At 44.6% G+C, this 17097-nt stretch overlaps 1 protein-coding gene across 3 annotated transcripts; it reads left to right on the forward strand.

The window, feature by feature from the left end:
- The first annotated feature begins 8376 nt into the window (after window positions 1–8376).
- LOC134019208 (sterile alpha motif domain-containing protein 3-like) lies at window positions 8377–16654 on the forward strand. Of its 3 annotated transcripts, none has more exons than XR_009929982.1 (8): window positions 8377–9904; window positions 10000–10039; window positions 10146–12419; window positions 12546–12685; window positions 13230–14180; window positions 14398–14550; window positions 14893–14979; window positions 15419–16654. XR_009929982.1 is itself a non-coding variant. In XM_062459855.1 (8 exons), the coding sequence occupies exons 5-8, from the start codon at window positions 13242–13244 to the stop codon at window positions 15722–15724; spliced, it is 1485 nt and encodes a 494-aa protein (XP_062315839.1). In that variant the 5' UTR covers window positions 8397–8715; window positions 9882–9904; window positions 10000–10039; window positions 10146–12685; window positions 13230–13241; the 3' UTR covers window positions 15725–16646. The 3 variants fall into 3 exon arrangements, 2 of the variants coding, with proteins under 2 accessions (XP_062315839.1, XP_062315841.1); XM_062459855.1 differs by having other exon boundaries at window positions 8397–8715; window positions 9882–9904; window positions 10146–12685; window positions 15419–16646; XM_062459857.1 differs by lacking the exon at window positions 10146–12419 and having other exon boundaries at window positions 8397–8715; window positions 9882–9904; window positions 15419–16646.
- The last annotated feature ends 443 nt before the right edge of the window (window positions 16655–17097 follow it).

A 17097-nucleotide genomic window follows, 5' to 3' on the forward strand; every position in this document is an offset into this window, starting at 1 on the left:
CCCCAGTGTGAGCACAGGTCAGAGGTGTGTGTAGAATGTCTGAATTATGTTCTGTCTGTGTGTGTTTTAGTGTGTGTATGTGTGGGTGTGTGTAGCAGAAAACAGCTACGGCATTCACAAGTAGACACAATTAGCCCACTGATAGCAGTGGGATTTGTGCTACAGTGCTGATCACTGATCATTAGCAAGGCCTGGTGACTAGAGAGGGCCTAGAGCTCCTGCCGGGATGGAATGACCAACACACACACACACACATACACACCCTAACCCTAACACATCTATGCAAGTCAATACCTAACCCATTTTCAGTAGAGTGAGACAATAGTGCTTGCTTCACTGATTGATCAAAGCCAGGGTGTGTTATAGGCATCCTGTGTTTCCCAACACATCCCACTCACACACCCACACTCACTCACACACTCACACACACACACACACACACAACACACACAGGAAGGTGTCAGGAGGTGTTGATCGGTCAAGCTCTGGTAAACACAGCAGAGCTGAGGGTGCCCGAGCTGTCAAACCACCGACCAATCAGGCCCGGAAAACACACACACAGGGTTGGTTCTAACAGACCAGAGAGTAGCAACTGGCTGCGTGTGAAGGTAACCCTGTCTGCCAGTGGTTAACGTCAAGCTGTGACTGGTCCAGAATGTCCACACCCATCCACACCCACGCGGGGACGGAGCGCGGACTCAGCGCGTGACACAGCTGAGAACCAACGAGAGATCACAACTCAGGAAATTCACAAAGGAAGTTTGGAACAAAACGCCCCAGCGGGTCCTGACTTGACACCTGAGGGGTGAGGGGGGCCAGTGGGTCACTGGGGCTGCTCAGTGTGGCTCCAACACGCTGTGGTTTGGTCAGATAAGGAACTAGCATGCACTAAACTCAGTGTTTTCCCCTACCATTATATTAGGGGGCCGCCCCCCGACCCCGCCCCCCCAACGGCACCCCCCGCCCCCCCCCTGGAAGGTCAAGTTAATAATAAAAAATTAAAATAAATCTTTTTATTTTATTTATATATATATATATATCGCCAGATCACAAAATAAGTCATTTAAGGTTACATTTCCTATAAAACAGGTCTATAGCTTGCTCTTTATTAAACAAACTAAATGTTTGTGTTGTTATTAAAAACTAAAAACGAACTTATGTTATTTATCTTATTTACACGACGGCATGTCATTTCTGTCCCTACATGGTTGGTGTCCCCCCCCCCCCCCAAAGCTGTAAACCTAGGGGAAACACTGAAACTATCCCATGTCTCCACACTAGCGGCAGCATGTGACTGTTCTGGGCCACACTGAGCTCTGACATTACCCAGAACCTCTTCTGTGGAAATATTATAATATGTAATATATAGCGGGTCTCCTAAAAGAGCACATAAAAGGTGGTTAACAACTATGTGGAACCAGACGTACTATTTAAGATGTGTTGTTTGGGACTTTCCCTTCTCTGGTTAACACAGGGATTAGACCTGGGTGTGCCTGCTGCCCCGCACCAGCCAATCAGGGCTCATCGTCTCATATCAAACCACCAGGTTCCAGGCAGCACCAGTCTGAACCAGCCTGCATCCTCCAAGTCAGAAACACAGCAGACTCTCTGTCTGGAGGGGGGAGAAACATCTGTAGTGAATCCGTGTTTGTGTACAAACACAGTTAACTGAGCTCACACACACACACACACACACACATACACACACACACACATACGCATACACATACACACACACATACACAGTTTGCTGTCTGCTGACTCACAACTGAACACCCCATACACTCTATGGCTCCCAGAGGGGGAATCTACAGTGCAGTTGCTGCTCAAAACAGACAAGTCAGTCACAACATTATTCGTACTTCTCCCTGTGAGAGCAGCTGGGATGCTGGGGGTGGGGCACAGGAGGGGGTGGGGCACAGGAGTCAGGACAGGCACTGTTACTGCTGCCACTAGCTGGCTGTGTACGCCATCTTTATTTGACTTTATTCTGTTCATAAATCTGATGAAGTATTGAAAAGTGTCTGTAAAACTTTAAACCGAATTACTGTAAGAGGCTATCTGTCATTGTCCAACTTGAAATAGAGTGTCTTGCTGAAGACTAAGACACACACACACTGACTGATAACAGTACAGAGCAATTCTGGATCATACATTAGACCAATTAAAAAGCACTTAGGATATTTATGGTGTTTAGCTTGACTATGAGTGCTCAGGAACCTGAGGAAGTCTGACGGACCAATTAAACGCCCGTCTGAAGCAGTCCAGGTGTCCTTCTCCACACACACACACACACACACACACACACACACCACACACCGTACTGAAGGTGTAGGGTTACTGGAGAGGAATGTGATGCAGGCCGGCTCTCAGGTTGCCCACAGCAGCCCAGTCTGGGACTAGAACACTGGGGACTTCCATTTTCACCCCCTCCCACCCTCTCTCCATCCTCCCAGCCAGCTTTAGTGTTCTAGAATATAAGCTGGGCGTGTTCTAGAACATACCATGGGTACTAGAACCTAGCTTGGGTTCTAGAATAGGTACTAGAACATGGCCTGAGTTCTAGAATGTGAGGACATGGAAGCAGCAGCAGCTGACAGGCCTGGTTACTGACCCCACATACTCTGACTCAGTCCTCATTCATTCTCCATGCTGGCCGAATTCCCTTCGTTCAAGGGGACAGCCTGTTAACCACTTAGGAATGAGCTTTCTATCCACTGATATGATGAGAGGCCAATTTTATTCAATTTGGCCATATAGGTTTTATCACTCTGATGTAAAGGTAAAACTGTTCACCTCACTCTGTGATCTCCATATCGTTATCGGGTGGTTACTCCAGCTTTGCACTGTGTGTGCATGTGTGTGCCTGTCGCCATTCGAGATTTTGCGCTCAGTTTCACACACACTTGCTCACGTCAATGCAGTGCTCATTGTGCAGAGGCCCTGGTCACTTCCATGTGTGTTTGTCCTGTGTGCGTGACGGGCCTGGCTGTGTGATCTACAGGCTCCAAGCCCATTGTTTCCCTGTCCAGGGTCGCCTAGTATGCATGTCTGATCATCAATCTGAAACTGGCATGTTACTGTAGTCACAATTACTACACGTCACACACATAACTCTTGGTTATGCTGTGTATCTCTCTCCAACAAGGCCACATCGCACACACACTCACACACAAACACTTGTGTTCACGCACACACATACACACTGTTCATACATGAATCAAGCAGAATGATTAACTCTGACAATGCAACTAATAATTTATCCACACAGGGGTATTGTTATGGGGGACCTGTATGTGCATACGTGCGTAAGTGCTTCCTGAGAGAGAGAGAGAGAGAGAGAGAGAGAGAGAGAGAGAGAGAGAGAGAGAGAGAGAGAGAGAGAGAGAGAGAGAGAGAGAGAGAGAGAGAGAGAGCAGTTTTATGGCCTGCTGCTGGGTACCGTTATTGACCTCTGACTTGCAGTAAACACGTCGCCTCTATATACCCTTTCACCCCCTCCTATAGACCCGGACATAGCCATCCCATAATATCCCTCACCTCACGTTGTTTCCAGCTGGTTCAGCAGCACGTTGTTAAGGATACCCATGTTTTATGATAACCTTTGTGGAGGAGCAGGGATTCCTGATGAAGAGCTATAAATACAAGTCTGACTTAGCAGCTTTTAACCAGATGAAACAGGCAATCAACATGGTAGAAAAGTATACTGCATATCTGTGTTTATGAACCTAACACATCCTATAGTGTATATCTGTGCATGTGAACATCCTTTAGTGTATATGTGTTTATGAACCTAACGCATTCCATAGTCTGTGTCTGTGGGCGACCCAAGTGGCTTTATGCGGCTCAATAATTCTATGGGAGCCATCTGGAGGCCTGCTGATCTAATAGATAGATAGATAGAGAGAGAGAGAGAGAGAGAGAGAGAGAGAGAGAGAGAGAGAGAGAGAGAGAGAGAGAGAGAGAGAGAGAGAGAGAAAGAGAGACAGAGAGAGAGAGAGAGAGAGAGAGAGAGAGAGAGAGAGAGAGAGAGAGAGAGAGAGAGAGAGAGAGAGAGAGAGAGAGAGAGAGAGAGAGAGAGAGAGAGAGAGAGAGAGAGGAGGAAGAGGGGATGAGGACTGGGGGAGAAAAGAGACAGGAAGGTAACTAGATGTACTTCATCAGAATAATGAGTCAGTCTGCCCTGATGACTTGTTCATGGGCAGCAGGAGCGTGTTTGGTCTTGTGTGTGTGTTTGTGTGTGTGTGTGTGTGTGTTTAGGGGGTCAAAGATTTGAGACCAACTCTTAAAACAACTATCAGCTTTGAACCTATCAGCTGATAACATCTACAGTAACAAGTTGCTTTCCTGCCTCTCGTACGCACACACACACACACACACACACACACACACGCACACATTTGCTGTGAAGAACCTTCTTTTCTCCTTAACACTGGGAGTGGAACCTTGACACAACCAGCACCTGGCACCAACTGGAAACCACCAGCCCTCATGTTCCTCACACACACACACACACACACACACACACACTTGTCCTCCCACAGCCTGAGAATTATTGTTGATCTCTCTCTCCCAAAAGGTGATGGTTTCTGAGATCCTCAGGGGCTTTGCCCTTCTGCCTCTGCTGCTAGCTTATCACACACACTCACACACAAACACACATCTCCAGAATACTAAAGCAAACTCTCCTACACAACTAGAGAATACTAGAATACTAAGTCTAGCTCTCACATATAAACACCTCCAGAATCTTGAGGCTAGTTCTCACAGACACACACACACACACATAAACACAGACAGAAACTAAGGCTATAACTCAATCAAGCCCACACCACCAGCATACTGACTGAGGACACCCTCTTTCTCTGAGAGAGAGGGGCGATATATTTGTGGCCAGATGTGTGGAGTGACAAGGACATTTCCTGACCTTCCCTCCCTCCTCTGGGAAAACGAGTCCAGTCCTGCTCTCCAAAAGACGGCCCCTCTCTCCATCCTCTCTCTCCATCCCCTCTCTCCATCCCGTCTCTCCATCCTCTCTCTCCATCCCCTCTCTCCATCCTCTCTCTCCATCCTCTCTCTCCATCCTCTCTTTCCATCCTCTCTCTCCATCCTCTCTCTCCGTCCCCTCTCTCCATCCCCTCCCTCCATCCCCTCCCTCCATCCTCTCTCTCCATCCTTCTCTCTATCTGTCCTCGTCAGACCAGCGATAAGACACTGGAGCAGTTGGATGTTAAATCCATCCTAGCGGGCAGTCACAGCTCTGCAATGGTTGAAGCTGAATCCTTTCACTTATTTACCAAGCTCATTAAAGAGCAGCTTATGAAGAGACGGGCGGTCTGCGCCTCCCTCAGTGTGGATGTGAGCCGCTCGTCAGTGTGTCCTTGAGAGGAGCGTGAGACTATCGAGTGAGACTCTTCGCAGACGGCTTCACACCACTTCTTCTGGTTTTATGATGGATGAGCGTTCGGACTTGGTCGTATTTCGCTGGTGTGCGGGGCTCAAACACAAGTTGGGGTACCTGGGGGGGGGGGGGGGGGGGGGGGGGCGGACCCAAACAGACGATTGGGTCTGCTATCTCTGAGGCGGAGTGGCGGAGAAAGAGGAAGAGGAAAAGAACAGTCGTATTCACGCACCACCTCACTGAAGCAGAACGGGTGTTAAATCAACAGGATCAGAGTCAGGAGCCAGAACATAAGTTCTACTGTGATAATAGCAGATTGAGCGGAGACTTTGAGCCAACAGTGTGTTGTTGAGGAACAGCCTAGCTATTGTTCACAGCTCCCAGCCGCAGAAAGCATGGACACGAGCCACGGTGGCGCTCCCATCAGACTGATAGCGTGGAGGAACAGTGTCGCTAGTCTGTCACCTGCCTCTAAACTGGTTCTAGGATACCACACAGACAGACAGGCCAGGGAGGAACACAATGGAGTAGAATACACACACACACACACACACACAAGGAAAGTCACACACACACGTACATTCACTCACTCACAGACACACACACACTCACACACACACACAAACAGCCCCAGGATGCATCAGGCTGGCCTAGACACTGCTCAGTGAACCATTAACCCTTGGGGGTGGAGAGGAGAGATGGGTGGGTTGAAGATGGGGCTAGAAGAGGTTTAAGCTCATTAATCGCTTCCCCAGTTCCCTTTAGCAATGAACACACACACGCACACATGCGTGCGCACACACACAGAGGCAGAAGACCACAGAGGGAGGGACACAAACAACAACGAGACCACCAAGCAGGAGAGAGGGGGTGCGGGGGTGCAAGGGGAAACCCCCCCAGGCACGCAACTGTCACCTCTGCTCTTCTCTGCTTCCCCCTCCCTCCCTCCCTCCCTCTTCAGGCCTTTTAGAGCTGATCTCTCTGTCTGGACCCCCCCCTCCCCTCTCACTCTTCCTCTCTCCCCCTGCTCCTCTGACACTGGATAGAGAGATGATGGCATGGGCAGGAGTTTAAAGCTGCAGGATACACACACACAATCACACACAGAGGTGGATGACACCCTTTCTAGCAGCCCACAACCAACCAGCCAGTCAGCCTGCCAGCCCACAACCTACCAACCAGCAGGCCCACAACCAACCAGCCAGTCAGCCTGCCAGCCCACAACCTACAAACCAGCAGGCCCACAACAAACCAGCCAGTCAGCCTGCCAGCCCACAACCTACCAACAAGCAGGCCCACAACCAACCAGCCAGTCAGCCTGCCAGCCCACAACCTACCAACCAGCAGGCCCACAACCAACCAGCCAGTCAGCCTGCCAGCCCACAACCTACCAACCAGCAGGCCCACAACCAACCAGCCAGTCAGCCAGACCCCAACCTACCAACCTGCAGGCCCACAACAAACCAGCCAGTCAGCCAGCCCACAACCTACCAGCCAGCCCACAACCAGCCAGTCAGCCTGCCAGCCCCCAACCAACCAGCCAGTCAGCCTGCCAGCCCACAACCTACCAACCTGCAGGCCCACAACAAACCAGCCAGTCAGCCAGCCCACAACCTACCAACCAGCCAGCCCACAACCAACCAGCCAGTCAGCCTGCCAGCCCACAACCTACCAACCAGCAGGCCCACAACAAACCAGCCAGTCAGCCTGCCAGCCCACAACCTACCAACCTGCAGGCCCACAACCAACCAGCCAGTCAGCCAGCCCACAACCTACCAACCAGCAGGCCCACAACCAACCAGCCAGTCAGCCAGCCCACAACCTACCAACCAGCAGGCCCACAACCAACCAGCCAGTCAGCCAGACCCCAACCTACCAACCTGCAGGCCCACAACAAACCAGCCAGTCAGCCAGCCCACAACCTACCAGCCAGCCCACAACCAACCAGCCAGTCAGCCTGCCAGCCCCCAACCAACCAGCCAGTCAGCCTGCCAGCCCACAACCTACCAACCTGCAGGCCCACAACAAACCAGCCAGTCAGCCAGCCCACAACCTACCAACCAGCCAGCCCACAACCAACCAGCCAGTCAGCCTGCCAGCCCACAACCTACCAACCAGCAGGCCCACAACAAACCAGCCAGTCAGCCTGCCAGCCCACAACCTACCAACCTGCAGGCCCACAACCAACCAGCCAGTCAGCCAGCCCACAACCTACCAACCAGCAGGCCCACAACCAACCAGCCAGTCAGCCTGCCAGCCCACAACCTACCAACCAGCAGGCCCACAACAAACCAGCCAGTCAGCCTGCCAGCCCACAACCTACCAACCTGCAGGCCCACAACCAACCAGCCAGTCAGCCTGCCAGCCCACAACCTACCAACCTGCAGGCCCACAACCAACCAGCCAGTCAGCCAGCCCACAACCTACCAACCAGCAGGCCCACAACCAACCAGCCAGTCAGCCAGCCCACAACCTACCAACCTGCAGGCCCACAACAAACCAGCCAGTCAGCCAGCCCACAACCTACCAACCTGCAGGCCCACAACAAACCAGCCAGTTAGCCAGCCCACAACCTACCAACCAGCCAGCCCACAACCAACCAGCCAGTCAGCCAGCCAGCCAGCCCACAACCAACCAACCAGCCGGCCAGTCAATGCTGGAGGCCCCTTGCCTGCCTCTCAATGTCTGGTCATATCAGCCTTCGCTTCTCAAGCCAGCCTTCCAACCAGCCATGACCTGCCGTGCCTCCAGCCCTAGTCCCTGTGTGATGGCTTGTATCAGGGAGATGACTCAGCCTGGGTCACCAGCAGCTCCAGCTCCGGGTGACTCTGCCACAGCCCTCCAGGCTTAGCTAGGTGAGCTGTCCAAGGTGTTGCATGACAACAGCGGTGTAACTGCATCACACAGCCACCTGAGAGAAGGAGGTGGGAACACACAGCACGGACCCAGGCACACACACACTGTAAACCCGGATTTCGCTTTTTTGTTATCTTAACAAATGTTTTCTTGTCAATATGACATGGGTGTGTGTAGAAAGTTGATATAACTTCAAATAAGCAATTAACAGCGCCTCAACTACATGGAAGTTAACCAAATTGAAAATCAATGTTATGTTAGCTAGAAAGACCTAGTTGAGTTAAAAAACCAGGCTAAAATTGGTCGTTTATGCGTCATCACGTTGTACGCTGAGAGTCACGTGGTACGACTTGCGTGCCTGCGTGACTTTGAATCCACCGGGAACGGGAAGGCACTGCCGCCATCTTTCTGCGCAGTGAAAAGGAGATACCGGAGCGGACTCTTTTACTCGACAGAAGGTGAGTGCAAATTCTTATAAACATACATGTAATACTTCTGAAACATTTAATGTGTTTGGTATTGCGTGATACTCGTTAATTGTAAACTTAACTGAAAAAAATGCAAGCTTTACACTGAGCAGAGTTTTTCTTAACCACTTAGCTTACTAGCTAGCCTACTTAAACATATATGTTCGACAGCACAGTAAATATCGAGTGTAATGACATTAATTTACATCGAAAGTTGTACTTTTCATTGTCACTGGTGGCAGAAAACGAATTAAAAAATTTCAACAGGTAGCGTTTTACACGAGGCGGTAGCGTTTTACACGAGGCGGCACCGTTAAACTGGCTGCCGGAATGTGGCCTACACACAGCGCCCTCGTGTTAGTTCAAACACCAGAAACAACGTCTCCGCTCCAGTCTGCGATGCCAGAGCTGATTTTAATCATGAGTTAGTAACAACCGCATCATATTTTAATTTTTAAAATAGTCAATTTCCTAGTGCCATTTGTGAACTAAACGAGAGCTTTTCCTTGCTACCTGTTTGAATGAATAGGCTATGCAATAACCTTAATCACGTGTTTTTATTAATCCAATTTTCATGGGGTTTTAATCTTGCGGTCACAGTAAAAGTACGGCAGACTTGGCGTCTGTTTTTTATTTTTTATTATTTAATTTAAACCACTGCTGGACGGCCATAGTCTGCTGTGAACGTCACGGGCACATCTACAAACAGGGCTGCTGATATTGGCTGCTGTTCAGGCTTCTGTGGTGTTGTATTTATTCTTGGCTGGCCGCGGACCTGTGCGCGCGCGCACACGCATGACAAGGTTGAATTGGACCATAACGTTATTCAGCGGTCTTCAATAGCTCCCAATAGATTTAAAGTATTGTAAATGGAACTTTGCCGTTTACAAGACCGGTGCACGTGTCATGCTTTAAGATGCCCCTTTGAATAGAAATGAGAAAGTGCTATATTTGTTATGAATTGCCCTGGCATTTTAAGAATCATTAACAAATAAATAAATACAAATAAATAAATATCAGCTTAACTGTCTTTTACACTGAACTTTTAGACTTATTATAGAGATATGTGTACTGTTGTATGTAAATAGGAAATGGTTATTTAACTACCAAGTCACATATCTGTCCTAATTCTCCTTTTTTCTCCCTTCTGTTTCCAGTTTTACATGCTGAAAATGCAAATGTAGGTTTTTTATTTTGTAAATTTCTTTGAGAAATATATAAAATGCTTATTAAAGTCAAATATCTTTCCTAATTATCTTTTCTTTCTTTTTCCAGGTCTACATGTTTTGAATGCAAACGGAAATGCGGTGGATTTGTAAGTATTGTACCTACTTCTCAGAAAATCGTAGAAGAATAATTGAACATTATAGAGCTGTCCATGGACATTTTGGAAGAAACTGTCCATTGCCCTGTATCTACAGTGACTGTCATCTAGTTTTCCGATCACAACAATCTCTGAAAAACCACTTGAGACAACATGGAGTTTCACAGCATGGACCTATTGGACATTTAAACTTTAAAATTAACTGTCAGTTATGCAATTTCAATGATCCAGTGACTATAAAACAGTATTTCTCTCATCTTGGGAAACATCTTAAAAGCAAAGAGACTGTTACCTGCCCCTTAAATCATTGTTCTTTCAAATCAAGTGTTTACTCTACCTTTACTTCACACAAAAGTCGTTTTCATAACAATGTCACACTGCAAGACTTGAAATCTGAGCTTGTTATTCAAACAAATGTAAATGAGGAGCACCTGGTTGATCAAGTGCAGTCAGATATCAGTGACGCTGAATTTTCTGGGGGTGAGAATATAACCGAGCAGGAGGTTAACACTGATACAGTTCAGGCAAGACTTGCATCTTTATTTCTGCGATTGCAAGCAGTTTTGCATGTCTCAAAGACAGCGGTTCAGCAAATAGTTACAGAATTGAGGGATATTGGTGTTTTAGTTGGTGAGCTAAACAAAAACACTCTTGATAAAGCATTGAGGCAGCATGGTTGTACCATTGATGAAAACACTTTAAATATAGTTAAAGATACTTTGTGCCAGGCTAATCATTTTAGCTGTCTTTCTGAAGGTGGGTCTTTGGGAACTGACAAAAGAAGGTTATCATTTTTCAAAGAAAACTTCAGTGTTATTAACCCAGTTGAATTCGTTTTAGATTTGTCATCAAAACGAACATTTGTTTATGTGTCAATCTTGGGTGTTCTTCAAGTATTGTTAAATAGGGGTGATGTACTTGACAGAGTTTTAGAAGAAAGCCAAAAATCACAATCTGGCCATTATACATCATTTTCTGATGCATCATACTGTAAAGAAAATCCACTTATTTCTGGTGAAGATCTGAGTATTTCTCTGGCCTTGTATATTGATGATTTCGAAGTCTGTAATCCTTTAGGGACATCAAGAAAAAAACATAAATTGTGTGCCATCTATTGGATAATTGCTAATTTACCTGTAAGAGACAGATCATCATTATCTACTATATATCTGGCTGCCCTATGCAAAAGTCAAGATGTTAAAACATTTGGTTACAGTCCAATTGTTCAACCATTACTAAGAGACCTAAAATTGCTTGAAAATCAAGGAATTTACATCAACAGATTGGGAACTAGTGTCAGAGGCACAGTACTATACATTTCATCAGATAATTTGGGGGCACATTCTTTTGCTGGCTTTCAAGAATCATTTAATGTGGACAAGTTTTGCAGATTTTGCCTTGCAAGTCGTAAAGATATTCAAACTTGTTCTGTAAGAAGTGGTGCATTTGTATTGAGAACAAGAGAGTCGCATAACCTAGACCTCTCTGAGCTTAAAGAAAATGTGACTTTGAAAAGTGTGAATGGGGTAAAAAGGGACTGTGTTCTAAATGAGCTACAGTACTTTCATTGCATCACAGGGTTTCCACCTGACTTTTTGCACGACCTGTTGGAAGGCATTGTACCCTTTGAGCTGTGTTTGTGTTTGAAAAAATTAATTGATAAGAAATATTTCACTGTAGATAATTTAAATACTGCCATACAGCACTTTCCTTATAAGTTCTCAGACAAAACCAATTGCCCTCAGAAAATTCCAGTAAATTTTCATTTGGTTGGAACAATAGGAGGGAATGGCCATGAGAATTGGACTCTGTTAAGGTTGTTGCCATTAATTATTGGTGATGTTGTTCCTGAAAATGATAACGCTTGGTCTGTGATTCTCGAACTGAAAGACATTGTTGAAATCTTGGTATCGTCCACTTTCACAGAAGAAAGCCTCTCTTACTTGGAAGCAAAGATCTTTGAACATAGGACACTTTTAATAGAAGTGTTTCCTGATGTAAAACTCAAACCCAAACATCATTTCCTTGAACATTATCCCTGTCTAATTCGATGCTTTGGACCTGTGGTTGACTTCTGGACATTTCGCTTTGAAGCTAAACATAGCTTTTTCAAGAAAGCGGTCCGTGATCTAAATAACTTCAAGAACATTGTTTTATCCTTGGCCAACAGACACCAACTTATGTTGTCATACTTTTTTGACATGCCGTGCCTGTTCAAGCCAGCAGTGGAAGTAGAAAGAGCAACATACAGTTCCCTTGAAAATCTGTCAACCTCAGTCAGACAAGCTATTCAGCACAAATTCAGTCATCTGACCAGTGCATCACTTGCAACAACAGCCTTTATACATGGGACAAAATATGTAAAGGGAATGTACGTATCATTTGGAAGCACAAGCGGACTTCCTGATTTCTGTCAAATTCTGTACATTGTGGTAGTGGACAACAAGGCATTCTTTATTCTTCAACCTTTCTCTGCCTGGTACCTGGACCACTTCAGATGTTTTGAAGTTTGCAGCGCTGATGATCTCCAACTGGTTGTGGTCGAACCTGCAGAGCTGAACCACTACGCCCCTCTGTCAGCCTACACCGTGCAAGGAAGACACCTGATTTCTCCGAAGGCATCCCTACTGCACTGAGGTGATAATTTTGCTGATTGTCATGTGAATCCTTGTAATTGTACACTAACCCTGACCCTTGTTGTTGTTTTGTCAGTGAATATCTACTCATGATCTACTACATGTCAGTACTTTGTGAGCAATAGTAAAATCCAATGGTAATACACAGCCTAGGTTCTGTAAACTGTAATGTAAACAAAGGGGCCACCATAGCTAGCAACATGCCACTTTATAGAGCCTAGGCTTTGTATTCCCACTGCATTTTTTTGCAGCACAGAGTACGGACAGGTAGCAGATCGTGAGGAGAAATTCACTGATTATGATAAGCATTCTCCCCCGAATCGCTGACTCTACCTTAAGCTTTACTGCCAAAATATACAAAATTTGAAAACCAATTTTCAGGTATTTCATAGGGTTTAATTAAGGCATTCAATTTATAGTCTGGCAGAACACAAATTTAACATTTTATTTCACCTTGAAGTTACTCGTATGATATCCATAGGCCAATTTATGATATTTGATCATGACACAACCATTTTTGTAACATAATTTCTATTTTTTATTAGTTGGGATTCACCATGTTGCTGCGCGTCATCCTTAGCCAAGACGACATCCGGAGGATAACAATTGACAGCATGCCAGAGACTGTTGATGGCCTTCACTTGATGCTGAAGAACAAGCTTGGATTGGAAGGTGACTTGGTGGTGCAGTTCCAAGATCCAGAGTTCGATAATGAGCTTTGCAACTTGAGTAGCATGTCAGAGCTGCCTAAGGACAAAGTGACTTTGAAAGTATACAGCAAGAATCTTGAATCCTATCATACAGACTCAACCTTAGACACGGCAAGCCTATCCACATCCGCTGAGGGAAGCCCCTCTGCCAGTCATACCCGTCAGCTGCCACAGCCATTTGACATCCCTACTTTTTCGTATGATGTGGAACTTAAGTTGAAGAAAGGAAATGAAGCCTTCCATGAAGATGGAACCCTTCTTGATGTGTCCAAAGACACAAAATCAGACATTTTGGATAAAATAGCAGAAGCCATCTATGTCCACAACGCATACCCAACACGTGAAGATTATGACTTGGTGTCACAAGCTCTCGTCGACAAACATCCCTGTCTGAGGGAACCAGGATCTGTCAGCGGTTGGTACTGTTGGAAATTTAGCTTGAAGTTCAAAATGGGAAACTTCAGACAGAAGCTACGATTGGCTGGATGCCCAGAGCTCAACATCAACTCGCGCTCTTCAGGTACACCTGGGAAAGGAAAACTTAAGAGGGCCAGAAAATCTGAAGTCAATTTCCTGCCAGACATCCCAGAGGGAAAAACACAACGTTCCCTCGAAGAGGAAAGAACCGAGATGGTCACCGAAATGAAGAAAAGGAAAATTGATTGGCAGAAAATAAAAGGATTGATGACCAGCACTTTTTCTTTACGGAGAAAAACAATTGTGGAGGATGAGCCACCTGTGGCGGATGTCAGAGAAAGATGGCCGGCACTGTTCTCTGAACGTCAGGTAAAAGTATTTTTCTATTTCAGATGCGGTTAGGTGGATCAGATTTGAAATTGCTTAAGATTTGCTAAATAATTTATTTAAGAATGGTTAATATCAGTCATGAATAATTTGGTATAAAGAATGCATTGATTAAAAAAAAAAAAATTCTGCAACAACAGTAAAGTAATTGAGTTTACAGCCAACCGCTTGTGTTCCTTTGCTTTTTTCTGCCTACCAGATTGAAGCAGAGTTTGCTCGCCTTACGTCTGTTGACCTGAAAGACTCCCTCTTCGCTGGCCTTGACAAGTATCTACTGAGGTTCCTTGGGGTGTACAGGGCCAGGATGGGTCTGGTGGAGCTGAACAGCCTTTTGAGGACTCTGGACATTGATGTCCGTTGGTTGATATAAGTCTGTTCACACAAAGCCAATTAAATCTACCTAATCCATTTTTCTTATCTATCTAGTCCATAACCTTCCCATGTGTTACAGATCATAGAGCAATAGTTTCAAAACCTCTTGTAGACTCACATTTTGAGCTAGAACTTTTGGCATACTTCTATAATGAAAAGTTATTTATTTAATTTTAGTCCAATAGCCATCTTTTCCGAACATATTGACTATTTCTGAACTGAAACAAGTATGAAGACTTAAGTAGAATATATAACATCACTTAGAATTATATTCTGATTTCTGGTCTAATACATCCCATCTGTATGTTTATTATTTTTACAGGGTTCCAACCAAAGGCAAAGGGCAGTTGTTTTGATGGGGCTCCCCCACTACTTAAAAGATGGGTCCACACTGTACAAGAAAGTACAGGTATGTTTTTCAATAATAACTTACCGGACCACACCAGATAAACCAGCACCACACATTCTAGAGCGGCAGAAGTGATCATTGAGAGGGATTATTAGTGTGACTATCATCGACTATTTATCGTAAATGTTGCATACTCTGACTTTAATCTGTTTAAAAATGTCCCACATGATTTTATTTGTAATACTTCTCCCAATTCATATTACAATTAAAGAAAAGTTCCAATATATCTTGTCACAAGTGTTTGAACCATACTTAATGGATCACAAAATAAGTTATCTACATTTTTGGGGAATTTATTTAAATTGAATTGGCCAATATGGCAGAATTGTGCACTCCCTAATATTGGTATCTGTTACTGCTGTTGTTATGAAACCTGAAATTCCCCATGGGTATCAGTAAAGGTTTAAAAATTTTTAACATATTTGTCCACTTTGTGTAGGTCACAGATGCAGAGGAGGACTGGACAAAGGGAATGGCAGTCGGCATCCTCATGGTGGCACAGATTGATGAGCTGGTCCGTTTCGCAGTGGTCCTCGAGGAAGAGATCATCTTTCCAAGCCTAAGTGATTTCCCAACTGCTGTGGCACTGCTGATGGGTCTGCTCTTTGCCCTTAACATCGACTACCCCAGGGGCCTTAGGTACACTTTTGAAGTTATTCAGAAGGTGCTTATGGACATTGGTGGAGGGCAATGCTCTGCCTTGGTTCATGGCTTAAAAAACCGACTCTTGAGGAAGAAAATGTAAGCTTAAAAAGCACAGTTTACGCAAAAGTGAACATTGTTGAGTGTTAAATGGACTCATTTAAGGTTAGGTGTTTGCGATCTGAACAAAGCAAGGTTCTGCATTGGTTCATGGTGTAAGAAATTAAGTTGTTGAAACCGTGCATGTTTAAGAGTTCAAGCAGAGTTTACTGTGTTTTGGTAACAACCAAATGTCACCATCTTCATGGGTTTGTGGAATGAAAATAGGTGATTGTATTAACATGTAAGATCTACTGAATATAATCTGAATGCCAACCAAATGTGGACATGGTATGAGAAATTGACTCTTAATTGAAAACCATGCAAGTTACAGCACCAACTTCATTCTAGTTAACTAAATAAAGACCTGGATGGGCATTATATTTTGACACTTTATCAGTGTAAAGTGAATGGCCGCTGTAGAAGATTTAGACACTGTCTAGATGTGGGGGACAGCAATACAGACAATTCTGGGTTGTTTACTTACTGATCATTTTTTATGCACTTTTTGTAAATCCACATAGTTGCATGGCAACAAATTATTCTTTTTTCAAGTTGACACCACCTATATATAATGTGTATTTTTGGTTGTCATTTACAACTTGAAATGCATATTTTCAGACTAGTTTTCCCCCTGCATCCCTTTTTTTATGTTTTGTTGCACTATTTGTAAAAGCAAATTGTTGAATGCCAACTAATGTTATCACAATACAAATCTGTAGGAGAAATTTGGGGGAGGAAATAATTTTAGGATTGATACCTAAATTAAATTCATTAAAATAACAAGTATTTTGCGAATATGTGTGCATAGTATAATTGGTAACAAAATAATATATGCAGAAAAGGGCTGTAAAAATCCTCAACAGTACAGATTTGTTATTTTGATGACGTGTCGGTACAGTTGTAACTTGTTACTGTTTTGTTTGTTTTTTATACGTGAAGATTTCATCTTCAGTAAAAAAAAAGAAAAAGGTAGGCCTACAATAAAACTGTTGGTCTGTGACTGCCAAAATCTCTGGTGTAAAGGCTCGTCATTTACTCTTTTGAAATAAAATCCTTAGACGTAATTAAATGTGATGTATGCAGATAATATGTATTGAGCAATGTTTTTACAGGTTAAAAAGAGAAATATTATCCACTTAGAAATGTAAGTAGATCTTAATAAGAGTATTTAAGATATTGGTAAGTGCCAATAACTATTACATCAGTTAAATTAACTTGTAAATTTATGTAAACTTGATTGAGGTTTATATTCAATAAGTTCATAAATGTAAGTACAACTCACTAGTATTGCAGTTAAAGCAACTTTTAAATTTATGTCATCTTGATTGGGGTTTGTCTTCAATCAGTTCATAAATGTAAGTACATCTCACTAGT

This window comes from Osmerus eperlanus, chromosome 4, assembly GCF_963692335.1.
Source record: "Osmerus eperlanus chromosome 4, fOsmEpe2.1, whole genome shotgun sequence".
In the NCBI taxonomy this organism is placed as follows: Eukaryota; Metazoa; Chordata; class Actinopteri; order Osmeriformes; family Osmeridae; genus Osmerus; species Osmerus eperlanus.